General features: G+C 35.4%; 1 protein-coding gene across 4 annotated transcripts in view; it reads left to right on the top strand.

Moving 5' to 3' along the window:
- The window catches only part of DMXL1 (Dmx like 1), a 132,883-nt gene extending 116,986 nt beyond the window's left edge, over positions 1 to 15,897 (top strand). For all 4 annotated transcript variants that reach the window (XM_046665502.1, XM_046665501.1, XM_046665500.1 and 1 more), the window contains 5 exons: positions 3,644 to 3,736; positions 5,840 to 5,931; positions 7,101 to 7,153; positions 10,558 to 10,775; positions 13,743 to 15,897. In XM_046665502.1, the coding sequence (XP_046521458.1) occupies positions 3,644 to 3,736; positions 5,840 to 5,931; positions 7,101 to 7,153; positions 10,558 to 10,775; positions 13,743 to 13,967 (681 nt within the window). In that variant the 3' untranslated portion in view covers positions 13,968 to 15,897. The remainder of the gene's footprint in view (positions 1 to 3,643; positions 3,737 to 5,839; positions 5,932 to 7,100; positions 7,154 to 10,557; positions 10,776 to 13,742) is intronic.
- Positions 15,898 to 18,751: the final 2,854 nt, after the last annotated feature.

Below are 18,751 nucleotides of genomic sequence, written 5' to 3'. Positions count from 1 at the left end.
TTTTTTCATGTAATTATGAAACAAAATTTTGAGAGCATATAATTTCTTAATAGCAGTTAGCGACATTCTTGGCCCCTTAATGGGAAATTAAGGGGATTTAATCTAGAGGCCTTTAGAATTCTATACTTTCATTTGTATAACCTACCAATATCCTTTATGTCCTCATGCCTTTTCACTTTGGTTGTCAATATTATACTGCTCATAACTAATCTCTATACCTCAACCCTTATCTCTCTAATGCATCCTTCATGTTGCCAACAAAGTTATATAACAAATAACATAGTTATATAACCACACTGTAGGTGGGGTCATATTATTATTCTTTCCAAGAACCCTTCAAAGCTCCTCATTGTATCTAGAAGCCTAAATTCTTTAGCACCATGTTATTCAAGACCTTCTACAATCTGAGTTATTTTAAACATTTAACATTCACTATAACCTTCCACATAGGGTATTTTAAGATACAACAAACTATTCTTCATTGCCTGCCCAAGTATCTTTGGCAGGCAGTCAACTTACATTCATTCACGTTAGCCATGATGGAGCCAAATAGCACAATACCTAAGCATGCGCTCTCCCTTAGTAGGGAAGCCTACTAGGGCAAATGGAACAGATACCCAGACCCATACTTTATCACAGTAATGCTGATCAATTTGTCAATTAGGAGTAGAAGTGAGTTGCCAAAAGTCATTAAACATTGCAGAAAAACTATGAGCTTAAAAGGGGTGTTAAGCACAGTAAATGGCCCCTGAGGAATTCCTCAGATTCAGGAAGATATTGCATTCTAAAACAAGAACAGGCTGCTATGAAACAAAGGCAGTAGAAGAACAGGAAAGAATTCTTGGAAATTAAAAACATGTGATTCCCCAAAATTGGGTTAGTAGGGGAACTGTGCATTACAAGGGCTGAATAGCAGAATGGAAGCAATTGAAAATCAAATTTGTGATTGGTAAATACAAATTAGGAAATTATTCCATGATGAAAATAACCTAAGAAATAAATTGAGACTACAACCAAGAAAATTCATAAAAGACATTTAAAAGATATTTCAAAAGAAGAAAAAAAAAATGATGGAAGAGAAACATTATATTCAAAGAAATAATAAACATTTCCACAAAGCAAGGAAAAAAATAGAATTTTAGAATAGGAATGGCCTACCAATAGTAGGCAGAAGTATTGAGAAACAGCCCTTACCTAGATACATCCTGCTTATTTGATTTTTGTTTTTTTGATTCAAGGATAAAGAGAGCTTCCAGGAAGGAGTAGGAGTAAAAGTCATTACTTACAACCTCTCCAGCCCCCTCCAAAATTAATGGCATTGATCTACTCAAAAATAGAGGTTACAAATAGACAGTAGAACAATATTGACAGAATTCTGATGGACAAGGAATGGGAACTATGAGTTAATGTCTGTCCAAACCGTCATTTGAATTTGATGGCAAAATAAACACTTTTTTTTTGTTTAAAGATTAGCACCTGAGCTAACAACTGTTGCCAATCTTCCTCTTTTTTTTTTTTTAAGGATTGGCACCTGAGCTAACAACAGTTGCCAATCTTTTTTTTTTTTTTTCCTGCTTTATCTCCCCAATCCCCCCCCCGCCCCCACCCCGTCCTTACACAGTTGTATATCCTAGTTGCCGGTCCTTCTAGTTGTGGGATGTGGGACGCCGTCTCAATGTGGCCTGATGAGCAGTGCCATGTCCGCGCTCAGGATCCAAACCCCGGGCCGCCGCAGCTGAGCCCGCAAACTTCACCACTCGGCCACGGAGCCGGCCCCAATAAACACATTTTTAAGTATGCAGAGACTTGACTAAACATTCTGCATACCCTTTCTGAAGAATGCACCTAGATCACTCCAGAAAATAGGGTATCGCAAAAAGGATATACCCTGGGAAAATATCTGTAACAAATATAGTAAAAAAAAAAAAAAAAAATGGGGTAGTAGTCCTAATATTAGCACTATCAATCAATTTTTTTAAAAGACAACTTAATGGAGAAGTAGACAAAGGGGATGAACAGTCAATTTACAAAAAGAACTGTTCACGACCAATGACTCTCACTAGTAATTGAAGAAATGCACGTTAATGTGAGCCTTTTTTCTGTAAATTGACCAATGCTTAAAATTTTAGTAATATGTTGACTAATGTGTAAGAAAGATGGGTGTGTAAATTGATATTACAACTTAGGATTTAATTTTGGCTTCACCTACCAGTTTTAAATGATTCCTTTTGACAAAGCTTTCCCGTTTCCAGATAACTATCCTACATAAATACTCAAAAGTATATGTACAAGAATGCTCAAAGCAGCACTGTTTCATAATAGAGAAAATTGCAAACTGTATATGAGAAAAGTTCTTAAAAGTTATAATACAAATATACAGTGTAATACTGCACAGCACAAAAATGAGGTAGATTTATATGTACTAATGTGGAAAGATGGCTTTAATAAGTCAAAAATGTAATTGTGGAACTATGTATTTATTATGATCCTATTTTTTTAAAAACCCTGTATGTGTGAATGTTTGTATATTCATGGAACAAATCTGAAAGGGAACACATGAAATAGTTAATAATTGTTAGATCTGGAGATGGGAGAGGGCAGGAATCCAAAGAAGACATTTGTTTTTATTTTGTATGCTTTTTGTAGTCTTTAGTGCTGTCAAGTTGATTCCGACTCCTAGTGACCCTGGGTACAGCAAAGCAGAACCCTGCCTTGTCTTTTTGCACCATCCTCTCACTATCCGGTGCTGTATCAAACAATGCTTCACTGCTATTCATAGGGTTTTCATGGCCAGTTGTTTTGCAAGTGAGTAGCCAGGTCCTTCTTCCTAGTCTGTATTAGTCTGGAAGCTACACTGAAACCTGGCCACCATGGGTGACCCTGCTGGTATTTGAAATACCAGCGGCATAGCTTTCAGCATCACAGCAACGTACAGCTGCCACAGTGACAGCCAACAGACAGGTAGTGTGGGTTCCCTGACCAGGAAGGGAACTGGGGCCACAGTGGTGAGAAAGATAAATTTTAGCCACTAGACCAGCAGGGCTGGATTTTTGTTATATAAGTATGCATTATTTTTATAATCTAAAGAAAAAAATTGTTAGCAGTCTTAGTCATCCTTCAAGATCTGTATCATATACTCCCTTACTGAATCATTTTGATGTCTTCCCGAATTGCCCTGAGTTTTTATAGTGGAATTCTTTTACTGTGATAATATTTGTTTCATTTTATTTTCTACTATTCTTTACTTGTTTTCTTTATTGTATATTTCTGTAAGTCCTTATTTTGTCTTTTTCAAAATGAAGAGTTTTCTATCGTATATATGCTAAAACTTTGTCACATAGCTTAACATGTAAATCCAGTATCCTATTTTTGGACTACTTCCAGAGAATATGCAGACTGTGCTGTTGGTTAGTATAATAAAATGGATGTCTGATGTTTGTTTCCTTTACTCCCACCCTGGCGTTTTTTTAAGCAGTCTCTAAATGTTTTTCTGGACTAGATCCACACAGAGGTGAAGTGAAACGTCAAACAATTTATCAGTGAAATGTTTAAGAGTTAAAATATGAGATTTACAGTCAGGATAAGGGTAAATATGTGCTTATGTACTTGTATTAAACACTTTCAAATATTTTTTTCCTCTAAGTTTGGAATAGTTGATGCTGATGGATATTTAAGTTTGTATCAAACGAACTGGAAATGTTGCCCAGTTACTGGAAGCATGCCTAAGCCATACCTGGTAAGCCAAGATTCCTACTTTTGAAATTTTTTTAATTTTTATTTTTAAAAAGCCAGGAATATATATTTGAGGCAAGAAATATTAAAGCCAAAAAATAAAATCAATCTAGTCCTATGTTTTCAATCACTTTACTGTAAGCTCCTGTCCTTATATGAAAATTACTCTGTGAGGTATAAAAATCCTTAGTTTCTGGTTACGTGGAACATTAACCTCTGTAAAACATGATACCTCCAGAGACCCATGCAACCTGTGGGTTACTTAATTCCTTTTCTAGCCTCACTTAGCTGCAGTGGGTATTATACCTAAAAAGAATGATCAACAGATCAGTGCACTTAGTTAATTTTTTTGCACTGATTATCCCTTATGAACAAAGTAGAAAGGATATCTTATAGCTGATACTATTATTTTCTTGCCTGTTTCTTTAAAAAAAAATTGATATATCTCTATTTAGGAATGGACAGGCTTAATGAATTCTATAGCTTCACAGAACACTGAATTTATATTAAATATATGCTTTAGTGAAGCCCTTTATAGGACTAAGCAATACCTATCAAGAAAAAAATAAGAATGTGGATTAAGATTCTGGTAATTTACCCAAGGTTAAATACTGGAATACAGTATTGATCTAAGTGAAGCAAGCAAAGGAGGGTTGGTGAGGGTACCTTGAAGAATATTTATTTTTCCTCGTATTTTCATTAAGCCAAAAGATTTAAATATACAAGTTTATATTCCCTAGGGACTGCCTTTGTTTTTTAACTTCTAAAAAGACAAATTAGATAAAAAATGTACATTATTGGCTTTTGGTGATTAAAGTAGATTTTGTTTGTTTTAAGAATGTGTCGTCTAGTTCAGCTCCAGTGCTGGTCAGAGGGAATGGGAAAGCGACTCAAAGGAAAAATCTTTCATGGGATGATTTTGATACACTTAAAAAATTCTTTTTTTATTGAAGAGAAACATCTGAACAAACATAACTTGGAAGCCTTTATCGTTGACTAAACCTTTCATAATATTTTAAGTTATTGTTTGATGGAATATTGAGAAAACGTAAATTTTCTAAGTTTGTTGACTATTTGTAATATGCTTTTATTCACATATTTGAAAAATTATTTAAAAATTTAAATATTTATGCAAATAATTCAGTCTGAGATAATCTCAAATACTAGTTTCCGTCTTTGGTTTTTGTTTTGTTTTGATTTTTGAGGAAGATTAGCCCTGAGCTAACATCTGCTTCCGATCCTCCTCTTTTTGCTGAGGAAGACTGGCCCTGAGCTAACATCCGTGCCAATCTTCCTCTGCTTTATATGTGGGATGCCTGCCACAGCATGGCTTGCCAAGCGATGCCATGTCCACTCCCGGGATCTGAACTGGTGAACCCCGGGCTGCTGAAATGGAACATGCACACTTAACCGCTGTGCTACCAGGCCGGCCCCAAAATGCCACAGGACTTTATAGTCACTTTTTTTTTTCCTTAAGATTAGTACCTGAGCTAACATCTGTTGCCAATCTTCTTTTTTTTCTTCTTCTTCTCCTCAAAGCCCCACAGTACGTAGTTGTATATTCTAGTTGCAGGTCCTTCTGGTTGTGCCATGTGGGATGCCACCTCAGTGTGACCTGATGAGTGGTGCCATGGCTGCTCCCAGGATCCGAACCAGCGAAACCCTGGGTCGCCCAAACAGAGTGCACGAAGTTAACCACTTGCCATGGGGCCAGCCCCCTAGTTTCTGTCTTATAAGACAAAAATTTTCAAAATATTCTAAGGGAAGTATTTGGAGTTTAACCTCCTTTTGTTTTCCTTTGAACTTTGAACAAAAGCAAAGGGCCTCATAAAAGGTCATGACATTTGCAGCTTATTTAAATGGTCTTGGAAAAGTGTCTATGTGAAAGAGAACGAGAGACAAAAAAATGTGGCAAAATGTTAAAAATTGGTGAATCTGGATAAAGGGTATATGAAAATTCTCTTACTCTTCCAACTTTTCTAAAGTTCAGTGAAAAAAAAGACGTGTTTAAGACACAGATTACATGATCAGTTTTTGATTAATGCATCTATCTGGTTATAAAATTGTTAGTAATGGCAATAACATTTGTTATTTATAACTATTCCAGACTTGGCAGTGTCATAACAAAACAGCCAATGATTTTGTCTTCGTTAGTTCCTCCTCTCTGATAGCTACAGCTGGTCTTTCAACTGACAATAGGTAAGAGATTATAACTGAAATTGATGTGTATGTATGCGTAGCTGAGCTTTATTTTTTAATTGCTTCGTGTCCTTACGCCTCATAATTATGCCTTGAAATATTTTTGCTATAAAGACTTGTTGCTTAGAGCATTTTAGTGTTCTAATTGTAAAGGTAAGGAAATTTTGGTGCCATTAAAAACAAAATTCCTTCTGTACTTTTAATATTCTAATGTTAAGACTTTGGGAGAAAAGGATTTGATTTTTGCTGGAATTAATTTTTCTCCATACTGTTCCTTTTGTGTTTAAGAAAGCTTGAGGCAAAGAAGAAAAAAATGTTTTTATTGGCCATGCTATTTAGTTAATCCTCACCATGGCTCTATTAGGTAGATATTATCACTGTTTCACAATAAGAAAACAAGAAATTCAGAAAGACTTTTTGGTTGTACAATAGCTAGTAAGTGGCAGCCCATCCTTGTCCCACCCAAAATCTTAAATATGCAAGATATTGTCTCTTCTGGCCTCCATCTTCACATCCCCACTTTTCATATACCCCTCATACAACTGAGTTCTGAGATCGAGGCCTACTAAAGTTGCTGAGCTTTTATAAGTTTGTCTGTGAGGCTAACTTGGCCCTAGAAATGGGATTGTAGGAATATGGAGTCTTCAGCCCATCTTACATAGAAATTTGTACATATATTGGTGCCTCCTTTGCGACTCATAGAAAGGAGTAAAAGCTGCTCCCATTCATAGTAGAAGTAGGTTTTCTTCATGCTCAAGAAAATTCAGTGTATCCTACTATTTGTGTATGTCAGTCAACTGTTAGATTAGAGAATCAGTGAATAGAAAAGGTAGTCCATATTCGGTCTTCATATAGTGTTATTTGTTAAGTTATTCATTTTGTAAGCTAGTAGTTTTTTAAACTTTGTGTAAAAATTAATCATACGTAAATGTATTGGTTGCTTATGTTTGGTGCTTTTATAAGTTTAAGAGCTTTCTGTGAGATCAGGGTTCAAATGTTATATAGCTATATGAGACATACTTACTTTTTAACCTGTTAAGTTTGTTTTTTTTCCTTCTTTTGCTCCCCAAAGCCACCTAGTACATAGTTGTATATTCTAGTTGTAGGTCCTTCTGGCTGTTAATCTGTTAAGTTTTTGTGTCACTTAAGAAGTAATCTTTTTTTTCCAGAAACATATGTTTATGGGATACTCTTGTAGCACCTGGCAATAGTTTAATCCATGGTAAGTTTTGAAAGCATTTTATAAATTTTGAAAGTCAAGAAGTTTATAAACTAAAACATGATTTTAAATGGATGTGTTTTTAATGACATATTTATTACCTTCTGAGGTTTATTTTGCCAATGGTGGCAGAGTTTGAAAGCAGAAAAATGCAATAAACATAATTAACTCTTCACTATCCCTTGATGAAGGATAGTAGAACGTAGATAATATAAAAATCATTTGTTTTTACTTTGAATCTGGTAGCCACACGTCATCATTGTGAACATCAGTTATTGCATAGTATTATGTCCTGTCATCACTTTTATTCAACATTGTACTGAAACTCCTAACTAATGTAATAAGACAAGAAAAGGAAATAAAGGGTATACAGATTGGAAGGAAAGAAAGAAAACTGTCATTATTCACAGATGACATGATTGTCTGTATAGAAAATCCCAAAGAATCTACAGAGGAAAAACCTCTCCTAGATTTAATGTGTGAGTATAGTGAAGTCACAGGATACCAGGTCAATATATCAAAGTCAGTTGCTTTCCTATATACCAGCAATGAACAATTGGAATTTGAAATTTAAAAAACGTTACTATTTATAATAGCACCCAAATTAATGAAGCACTGAGGCATAAATCTAACAAAGTATGTATAGCATCTGTTGGAGAAAACTACAGAAAAGATAAAAGAAGTCAAAGATGGAGAGAGATTTCACGTCCACAAATAGAAAGACTTGATGTTGTTAAGATGTCAGTTCCTCCCAACTTTATAGATTCAATGCAATCCTAATCAAAATCTCAGCAAGCTATTTTGTAGCTATCAACAAAATGGTTCTAAAGTTTATGTAGAGAGGCAGCAGATCTAGAATACTGAATATTGAAGAAAACCAGACTTGGAGGAGTCACACTGCCTGATTTCAGGACTTACTATAAAGCTACAGTAATCAAGACATTGTGGTATTGGTTTAAGAATAGACATAGATCATGGAACAGAATAGAGAGCCTGGTAATAGACCCACAAGTATATAATAGACTGATCATTAATAAAGGCGCAAAGACAATTCAATGGAGACAGTCTTTTCAACAAAAGGTGCTGTAACAATTGGATGTTGACATGTAGAAAGGTACAAACCTCTCCCCTTTCACAAAAATTAACTCAAAATGAATTATAGACCCACATGTAAAATACAAAACAGTAAAACTTTCTAGAAGGGAACATCAGAGAAAATCTAGGTGACCTTGGGTTTGGTGATGAGTTTTTAGATACAATGCCAAAAGCACAGTCCATGAAAGAAATAATGTATTCAAGACTTTTAAAAATTGCCTCTTTCTCAATATCTGAATGGCAAATAAGCATATGAAAAGGTGCTCAACATCAGTAGTCATCAGGGAAATGCAAACTAAGTTCACCATAAGATACTACTCTATACACTGAAATGGCCAAAATTAAAGGTTCTAGAATTCCAAGGTTTGGAGAGAATGTGGAGAAACTGGAACCCTCATGATTTTCTGATAGAAGTATAAAATGGCACAACTCTTTTGGAAAACTGTTTGGCAGTTTCTAATAAAGTTGAGCATGCATCTAACATCACCCAGCATTATATATTCATACGCATATACTCAAAAGAAATGAAAACACATTGTCCACAAAAAGATTTGTATAGTAATGTTCTTAGCAGCTTTATTTATCGTGGCCCAAAACTGGAAACAACACAAATGTCCAACAGGAAACTGTGGTATATTTAGATAATAGAATACTATTCGGCAATAAAAAAGCGTGACCTGCTGATACATGGGACAACCAGGATTAACCTCCAAAACATTATGTTGAAGGAAAAGAAGCCAGGTGCAAAAGAGTCTATACTATAAAATTCCATTCATGTGAAGTTCAAGAACAGGCAAAACTAATTGGATAGAGATGAGAATAGTGATTGCATTTGTGGCAGAGGAGGATTTACAAAGAGTCATGAGGGAACTTTCTGGGATGATGCAAAATTTCTGTCTTGGTCTGAGTGATGGTTACACAGGAATGTACATATGTCAAATCTCATCTAGTGTGTACACTTAAAGTTTCTGCATTTTACTCTATGTAAGTTATATTTCCGAGTGCTGGTTCAATTCAAAAAACCCATCTCTATAATTTTATTTATATTCTTAGAATGATAATAAATTTTATTGAGTACTTACTATATGCCAGGTCCGTCCATGCTTTGAATATATTTACTAATTTAATCCTCACACAAACCTATTAGGCAAGTGGTATTATCTCCTATTGTACAATTGATGAAATGGAGACTTAGATTAAATAATTCACATAAGGTATACATTTAAACCCAGACAAAACCAAAGAGTTCAGCCCTGGCAGGCTAACTCCTAAATCTTCCTTCTCCATCGTTATGCTGTTACTGTCTTTGAGCTATATACAGATTTTTTTCCCTAAGATCTGTTAGGCTAGACTTTCTTTTTAAAAGAAAAAATATAAATTATATTTTCATATTTCTGATATTTATATTGCTATGTCTTCAAGTTCACTAATTTTTTTTTTGCAGTGTTTAATTTGCTCTTAATTCTATCCAGTACATTTTTCATTTGAATGTTGTAGTTTTTAATCTCTAGAGTTTTGATCTGGCTCTTGTTTTATACCTTTCCTGTCTCTACTTAACATTCTTAGTCTTTCATCTAGCTTCTTGAACATATGGAATACAGCTATAACGGCTTTTAATTTCCTTATCTACTAATTCTATCATCTGTGTTATTTCTGGGTTAGTTTCAATTGATGGATTTTCTTCTCCTTATAGGTTGTATTTTTCTGCTTCTTTGCATGCCTGGTAATTTTTTATGAGATGCCAGGCATCGTGAATTTTACCCTATTAGGTACTGATTATTTTTGTATTCAGTAAATATTTTTGAACTTTGTTCTGGGACTCAGTTACTTGGAAACAGATTTTAGCTAAGTTAACTTAGAAACAGTTAGATTTGGGAGAACTTTGTTAAATAGAACCAAAGCAGCATCTAGTATGAGGCTAATTTTGCCCTACTACTGAAGCAAAACTTTCTGAGTACTCTCTCCAGTACCTTGTGAATTATGAGATTTTCCAGTATGCCTGGTGAGGACAGGAACCCAGGTCAATTTGGGTTCCCCTTCTTTGTGCCCTGGCCAGAGAATACTCTACAGGCAGTAAGCTGGGGCATTGTATGGCTCACCTGATTTGTTTCTCATCTCTCAGAGATCATTGTTCTTCATTGCTTGATGTTCAGTGTCTCAAACCATTGTTTCCTATATATCACTTGGTTTTCTAATTGTTTCAGGCAAGAGAATGAATCAGTTCTATCATTCCAACTTGGCCAAAAGCCAGCAGTCTGTTTCTTATACTGTTAAATGGTTTTTACTGTTTTGATTTTTTTTTTAACTTTCAGCTTTTACTTGTCATGATAGTGGAGCGACTGTTTTAGCATATGCTCCAAAACATCAGCTACTAATATCAGGTGGCAGAAAAGGCTTTACATGTGTATTTGACCTTCGGCAACGACAACAAAAGCAGCTTTTCCAGAGCCATGATTCTCCTGTTAAAGCCATTGCTATTGATCCAACTGAAGAGTACTTTGTTACAGGATCTGCTGAAGGCAACATAAAGGTGAATACAGTAATGCCACAATATCTACACAATGAAAAGAAATCTTCAGAAACCTTAGGTCTTTAATCATATTGATGACACCAGTCTATTTAAATAGTAGAAATATTAACTCCTTTGTAGTCAACAATGTTAATTATTATTTAATAAGGTCTTTTAATGAATGAAATAATATTGTCTGTTTTACAATCGTTTTTCAAATATGTTTAGTTAATGCATGCAAAAGAACTGGATTTTTCATGAATATAAACATATTTCAGACATTAGAATTAGTCTTGACTCCATGTACAGAGATACTGAATTCACTTTCAGGTGCTGTGAAATATACTGGCATTTTCCTTTATCCCAAGTTTCTCCCTAATTTTTCATTTATAGCATCAGCATCCAACTACTCAGTGCCTAATTCAAGAAATCTGAATGTACCTGGATAAGCCCTGCCTCTAACAGTCCTTCTCAAAGTCCACTGTATTTGAAACTTAGAGGTTGTTTAGTTAAATGTTAAGTAGCTTTCTTTAAACATTAAGCAGCTTATTAAAAATGTACCCTAGCCCAGAAATAGTGTTGCTAGGTCCCACCCCAGAAATACTCAGTAAGTCCAAGGCTCAGGAATGTGCATTTTTATAGCACATACCTTGTGATTTTGATAGAGAGTTTTCTGGCCACACTTCAAAAGTTCTCTAGGAATAAGTCAGTTTAGACTAGTCCCTAAGTTATTCTAATAGTCTGCAACCCACTGTAGAAGTCTAGTTTCTTGTTGTTTTCCGTGCCATCAAGTCAGTTCCAACTCCTAGTGACCCTGTGTACAGCAGAGCAGAGCAGTACCCTGCCCGGTCTGTTTGTGCCATCCTCTCACATTCTGGTGCTATGTCAGCCAATGCTCCACTGCTATTCATAGGATTTTCATGGCCACTTTATTTGGAAGTCAGTGGCCAGGTTTTTTCTTTCTAGTTTCTCTAGTCTGGAAGCTCCACTGAAACCTTCCACCATGGGTGACCCTGCTGGTATTTGAAATACTGGTGGCGGCATAGCTTTCAGCATCACAGCCACCACAGTGTGACAACCAACAGATGGGTGGTGAGGTTCCCTGACCAAGAAAAGAACTGAGGCCTCTGTGGTGAGAGCACTGAATCTTAACCACTAGACCACCAGGGCTGACTAGTTCTTTAGACTTATTAAGTGCTAGTGAGACTATTTAATGCAAATAAGTTGGACTACTTTGTTAGAATTGTCATATTGTTTTCATAATTCTCAGCCAGAAAAAATTAACTAGAATTGTAGAATTTTGAAAAGGCTTTTCTTAAAATCAAATATATACATGAACTTCCATACAAAATTCTTTTCCTTTAGTTTGAAGCTAGTTTCTTTTCTGAACTGCCCTCAGTTTAGAATGTCATACTATGTTTTAGATTAGTTCCTTTTTTTTTTTTGAGGAAGATTAGCTCTGAGCTAACTACTGCCAGTCCTCCTGTTTTTTTTGCTGAGGAAGCCTGGCCCTGAGCTAACATCTGTGCCCATCTTCGCCTACTTTATATTTGGGATGCCTACCACAGCATGGTGTGCCAAGTGGTGCCATGTCTGCACCTGGGATCTGAACCAGCGAGTCCCAGGCCACCGAGGAGTGGAATGTGCGAACTTAACCGCTGCACCACCAGGCTGGCCCCTAGATTAGTTCTTTAGATTAGTTTGTACTGTGATTCTGAGGTTTACTATTTAATCAAATAAAAAAAGATTTGAAACTATACCATGTAGTATTTAGAAGACACAATTTAACACTCGTGTGTAGAGTAGTATGAATTAATGAATTACTTAGGGAAAAGAAGCAAAGATTAAAAAAATATATGCTCTGGGGCTGGCCCCATGGCCGAGTGGTTAAGTTCGTGCACTCTGCTGCAGGCAGCCCAGTGTTTCCTTGGTTTAAATCCTGGGTGCGGACATGGCACTGCTCATCAAACCACGCTGAGGCGGCATCCCACATGCCACAACTAGAAGGACCCACAATGAAGAATATACAACTATGTACCGGGGGACTTTGGGGGAGAAAAAGGAAAAAAATAAAATCTTTCAAAAAGAAAAAAATATATATGATCTCGGGGGGCTGGCCCTGTGGCATAGTGGTTAAATTTGGCATGTTCCACTTCAGCAGCCTCGGTTAATGGGTCCAGATCCCAGGTGCAGACTGACACCGCTTGTTGGCCATGCTGTGGCAGTGACTCACATACAAAATAGAGGAAGATTGGCACAGATGTTAGCTCAGGACCAATCTTCCCGAACAACAAGAAAAAAAAATCTCAAAAACTCAGGAAATAATTTGGTTTCCCTAAACTTAAAATGGATGTTCTGAAAGCATTTAGATCCTTCACATAAGTGAAGATGCTTATAAATTACTTTAGGAAAGACACATTTATTTTGGTAAGGACTGAAAATAGAAAATCTTAGTAAATTAAGTATACTGAAGTTGTAATAATTAACTTTATCTTGCAGTTGGAACATGGTTTTGCCTGGTCTGAGGGCTTCTAGGTGTCTGGTACTTCTCTGTTTCCGGTGCTTCTGATCCCCTGGTGGATATTCTGTATTATAGAGAAAGAATTACCCCACTATACAATTACACAGTAAAAGCTTTCCTGAGAGATAGGAAATTTTGATTGTAGTCCCTATAATATCATAAGTTTCTGTAGCATTGTACAGTTAACATCCTTATACCTGAGTTTTTTCATCTCCAATGCAGGGTTTAAAATACCTTCCTCTCTTACTGGATGGATTTTTCAAGAATGTAATAATATCAAAGTGATTTGGAAAATTGCAACACCCTGTACAGAATCATGATGTTATGACTTTAGGCCTACACACGTTTTTCTCCATCTTTGTTTTAGAAATTCCTTATTTGCACAGGAAGACAGGCCTAAATCTTTCATTTGAATTTTTAAGGTAACCGTCAACTCCAATTTTTATTTTGTTCTTAATGTCTTTCAGATATGGAGTCTCTCTGCCTTTAATCTTCTCCACACTTTTATCAATGAACATGCTCGGCAATCCATTTTCAGAAATATCGGAACAGGAGTGATGCAAATTGAGACAGGGCCAGCAAATCACATTTTTTCATGTGGCGCTGATGGAACAATGAAAATGAGAATACTGCCGGATCAGTTTAGCCCATTAAATGAAGTGTTGAAAAATGATGTGAAATTTATGCTATAACATTTTAAAAATAAGATATATAATTTATTACCTATTCCATGGAAGTGGCCAACACATATAATGTACAACGATCACTCTCTGTGCCACAGATAAGCTAATGCTTTCTTGTTTTCATATTTATTTTACGGAGCTTTGCCCTTGATGCACTGATGCCTTAAAAATTAACAAGGTCATTCAGAATTAGATTATATTGCCTAAAGTAGAATGTATAAGTAATGCTGTAATAATACATATTTATAGTATGTTGTAGTGAATATGTCATGGTGTTAAAGGAGTTTTGTTTTCTTATTGTTGATAAACTCTTCTGCAGATATCTCTGTATGAATTTCTTTCACACCTTATGTAAAGGCAGTTGCATATCAGTCATCACTTAATTCACCACACCCTCACTTCTTTTTTCAAACTTAAACATCTCAAATGCTTTTTCTCTTAATTAATGAGATAGATTGATATTTGGATAAAAATCAAAAAAATAACAAACATCTCTATTAAAACTGTCATTGGGACTTCAGTGATAAAGGAGCCAAATGGCTTATTAAGTAAAGTTTTCATCAGTTTCCCCTCTGGAGCCAAAGTGTGTGTATATATGTGTGTGTGGTTGTGTGTATATATGTAATATATCTTACACATCTTATTTGAACATAGTTTGTGTATATTTAAGAGAAAATTACATCTTTTCTTGTGTTTTTGTGCCATAACAACTACTGCCACCAGAATAACTGCTCTTTTTGCAACTGTTTTTTTCTATGTTTTCTTTTTTTTTACTTTTTGAATTCCCATCCTAATTTTCAAATTAATTTCAGGAAGGCTTCCAAAATTATTATTTTAAAGATTACATTGAGTCAAATAAGTCTTAGCAGGCAATAACCATTCTGTGTTGGCATGTATGAGACACTTAAAAGTAAGTTTATAAATTTGTAAAAGAAGTTTTGAGCACCAAACACTTTGTTTTTATTTTATTTCTTATTTTTTAGATGCTTTTAGTCTCAAAGTTCTGAAAACGTTATAGCAGTGTTTTTAGAAACAAATGTGAAAACAGTCAAATTAAATAGATAGTATTTACAAATGTAAAATACCTGCCAGATCTACCACTGATAGAAAATAAACTAAACCTTATATTTTATTATTTTTGCCAAAATATATTATTTTATTATAAACTACGACCAAAATATTAAAAATGCACAATGCTTTTAACTTAAATGTGCTAACCCTATTTCTGTCTGTTTTGTGCTATACCTTTTCTGATTCAGAATTATAGAAAACTTGATGAATACTTGATTTTAACCAAGGAGACTAGAGGCAGATGGGACTAAATGTTTAAGGGACAAATACATACTATTTAGCTTAAATATATTTTGTTAATAGGAACTATAAGAACATTTTTATGTAACAAAGTATGAACAACTATTATCTTGGAAATTAAAGAGTCAAAGCAAAGAAATGAAGGGCTGGTATAATGAATTTTGTAATATCCTCAGGATACTTTTATCTTAAAAGTATATTGTTAAAGATTTTGTAAATTGTATTCATAATTTTAAATGTGTTGAGTAAGTTACAGTGAAAACACTGCAACTGTCATTATTTAGAGAGTTTATGTGCACATAACCTGTACCTAGAAATTGTGCAATAACAATATGTGACCATTTTACCATGGAGAAGTCTGTGACAGCATTGCAAACAATACCATTGTTTGATGTAGTTAAGCTTAAGTTATTTTTCATTAATTTCTTCACAAATCAAGATTCAAAAGGCTTTGAACACTTTCAGTGAGATAAAAAATTTATTATTATGCTTATTAGAAAAAGGGCATTGTGGATGAACAATTAAGCATTTTAATTGAGGGTTTATATGAACTATAAATTATGTAAGCCCATATGTATTTACATCTAGAATCATAATATTTTAAATAAACAATCATGCATTGACTATTTTTTTTAGCATGCTATTGTTTTAAGTAATATTTATTCCATTTTATTTGACTTAAAGTATATGTGATATTTTAAAATGGAGAATTTCTGTATTTGTATTTGGTTAATGTAGGAAGGATTGGATAATTTTCCCAAATATCCTCTTCTTCCTTTCCTACAATCTTTTCAACTTAATAGGTAAGCATTATTCAAAAAAAGTGAGAATAAAAATAGTTGCAATGTATATGTGAGTATAAAATGATGTACATATATGTAAAATTTCATCCACATTAATGGAGTGGATGCATCAAAATACATTTTTTAAATTCTGCATTTTCTGAGAATGTGGCTTTGTAATGGAGGAATACACAACATTGCAAGTCTCATTTTCTGAAATTTAGGATTTTTCTTATGTAGAATCATGGGACAGTCAACTCCATCATCCTTTCTTGCTCTCCGTCTTGCCCAAATTCATTTCTTCCCTTTTTTAATTACTTTAAAAAAAAAAGAAACATTGCAGGAGTTCCTCACACTTGCCTCAAGAGTTGAAACACGTTACGAAGATACCCACTTAAAGAAAATTTTTATACAACCTTGGAGTAGTGATCTTTTTAATAGGGTTGGAAACCTAGACAGACATATTTTACTTAACAAAAAATTTAAATGCAATATGGAAGGGGACCAGAGTCAAAGTTAAAAAGACAGGTAGACTAGAAGAAATATTTGTTAGTAATAGGAAGAGTATTAATATCCCTATATACAAAGATAACTTTAATATGATAAATTATTGGAGAAATCAGCGAACAATTCACAGAACAGGACAGTTAAGAAGTCAGCAAGAGAAAAGGTTGGTGAGAAAAATTTCAAAGTAAAAGGTGTAATATCCCCTATTGTTTCAGGTTTTTTTATTTGTGTGTGTATGTAGAGACTGAAATATGTATGGAAGAGTACACACAAAAGAAAACTTTAACATGGGAGAAGGGAAGGACGAGGTACTATTTTTCCAGATTCCTTTAAACCCCAGTCAGTAACATGATACACACACATCGTGTGTGAAAAAAAGCTGTATTTTTGAACCAGTTAGGACTTAATGACTTTGGGAGCTGCTCTGTTGAGTGAAGTGGTCTTTGTTGTCAGGAATACTCTTCTTTGAATTGTTGATATATTTTTGATGCTTGATATTATTTAAGTAGAAAGGTTAAAATGTTACCCTTTGGAGTACTTGGAAAAAGTTGAACATAGATTATTTACATGTACCTACATGTATCAGTCTTTTAGAAATGTGTGTAGCTTTTGCTACAGTTATTTTCAAAGCTAAATCTGTTTTTGAGTGTTTCATGACTTTTTTTTTTCTCCTCTGCTTGCTTGGTTGTCTCCTGTGTGTATATGGCCTATAATTCAGGGAACTAATGCAGAGTTAGAGTATCACACTGTTTCACAAGTCTTGGAACAAGAAAAATTTCTTATGTTCTTCCACTGCAAATACAGATGGGTGATAGAAACAATTGGTGTGACAACCCACTTCTTTCCACAGTGGAAATGCTTTACTCATGTACAATTGATTGTTTATTCAATATATAGGTGTGACCTATGTAACAGAACTTAAGCAGTACAGTGTATCAGCCCAGGATATGTAAGTAAGTTTTTAAATCTGTATTCCTCCCACATGCAAAACACTCCTCAAAACTCCAATATTTTCATCCTACTATTGCATCAGAGTCAGGCTTGAGCCCCAGGATCCCATCATCTAAATCAGCTCCAGTGTGTATGTGTCTCCTTGAATGAGATTCCTTAAGTATAGTATTCTCAGTCTAAAGACCTGTGAACTAGTTAGACAAATTATGTGCTTCCCATGCACCAAACATACTGTGGTGAGACAGCTATCTCCCATTCTGAAAGGGGGGAAATAAGAGTCACCAAGTAGTCCCTGGTCCATAGAGATTCTGAAATTTATCTGGGCACATGTCACCAGTCCCTTGAATAATCCTGTTCCCTGGAAGTGATTCTCCACAGCTCTTGGCTCCACCCCCGGGTTGTTTTTTTCTACCTCTGAGTCATCCTCCTTTTTCCATAAAAGTGGCCCATGTTTTTCACTAAGAAGTATTCTTGGCCAGAGAAATTTGAGAGTTCAGAGCCCTCTTTAGATTTGGTACTATTCCTGTCCCTTATTGTTCAATCTAGTAAAACTGATTTTAAAAACTTAATGAGTTTCTTATATATTAAATTATAATCCATTCATTGGACAAAATCCACACCCATATTTTTTTTCTGAGTTAGGCTCTTCTCTACCTTGGGCCACTTGTGAAGTTACTGTGGTATATACCTCCGTTTTTTTTTCCCCCCCCCGAAGATTGGCACCTGAACTGACGACTGTTGCCAATCTTTTTTTTTTTTTCCTGTTTTTTCTCCCCAAATCCCCCGGTACGTAGTTGTACATTTTAGTTGTGGGTCCTTCTAGTTGTGGCATGTGGGACGCCGCCTCGGCATGGCCTAATGAGGGGTGCCATGTCCACGCCCAGGATCCAAACCAGTGAAACTCTGGGCCGCCAAAGTGGAGTGTGCAAACTTAACCGCTGGGCCATGGGGCGGGCCTCTATACCACCTTTTTTTTCTTTTTTTTTTTTTTTTTTGAGAAAGATTAGCCCTGAGCTAACATCTGCTGCCACTCCTCCTCTTTTTGCTGATGAAGACTGGCCCTGAGCTAACATCCCTGCCCATCTTTCTCTACTTTATATGTGGGATGCCTGCCACAGCATGGCTTGCCAAGCGATGCCATGTCCGCACCTGGGATCTGAACCAGCGAACCCCGGGCTGCTGAAGCGGAATGTGTGCACTTAACTGCTGCACCACTGGGCCGGCCCCCATACCGCCTTTTGA

Source organism: Equus quagga, chromosome 7 (genome assembly GCF_021613505.1).
Source record: "Equus quagga isolate Etosha38 chromosome 7, UCLA_HA_Equagga_1.0, whole genome shotgun sequence".
NCBI classification, from domain to species: Eukaryota; Metazoa; Chordata; class Mammalia; order Perissodactyla; family Equidae; genus Equus; species Equus quagga.
Note: the sequence above shows the minus strand (reverse complement) of the source record. Positions and strands in the feature narration are given on the sequence as shown.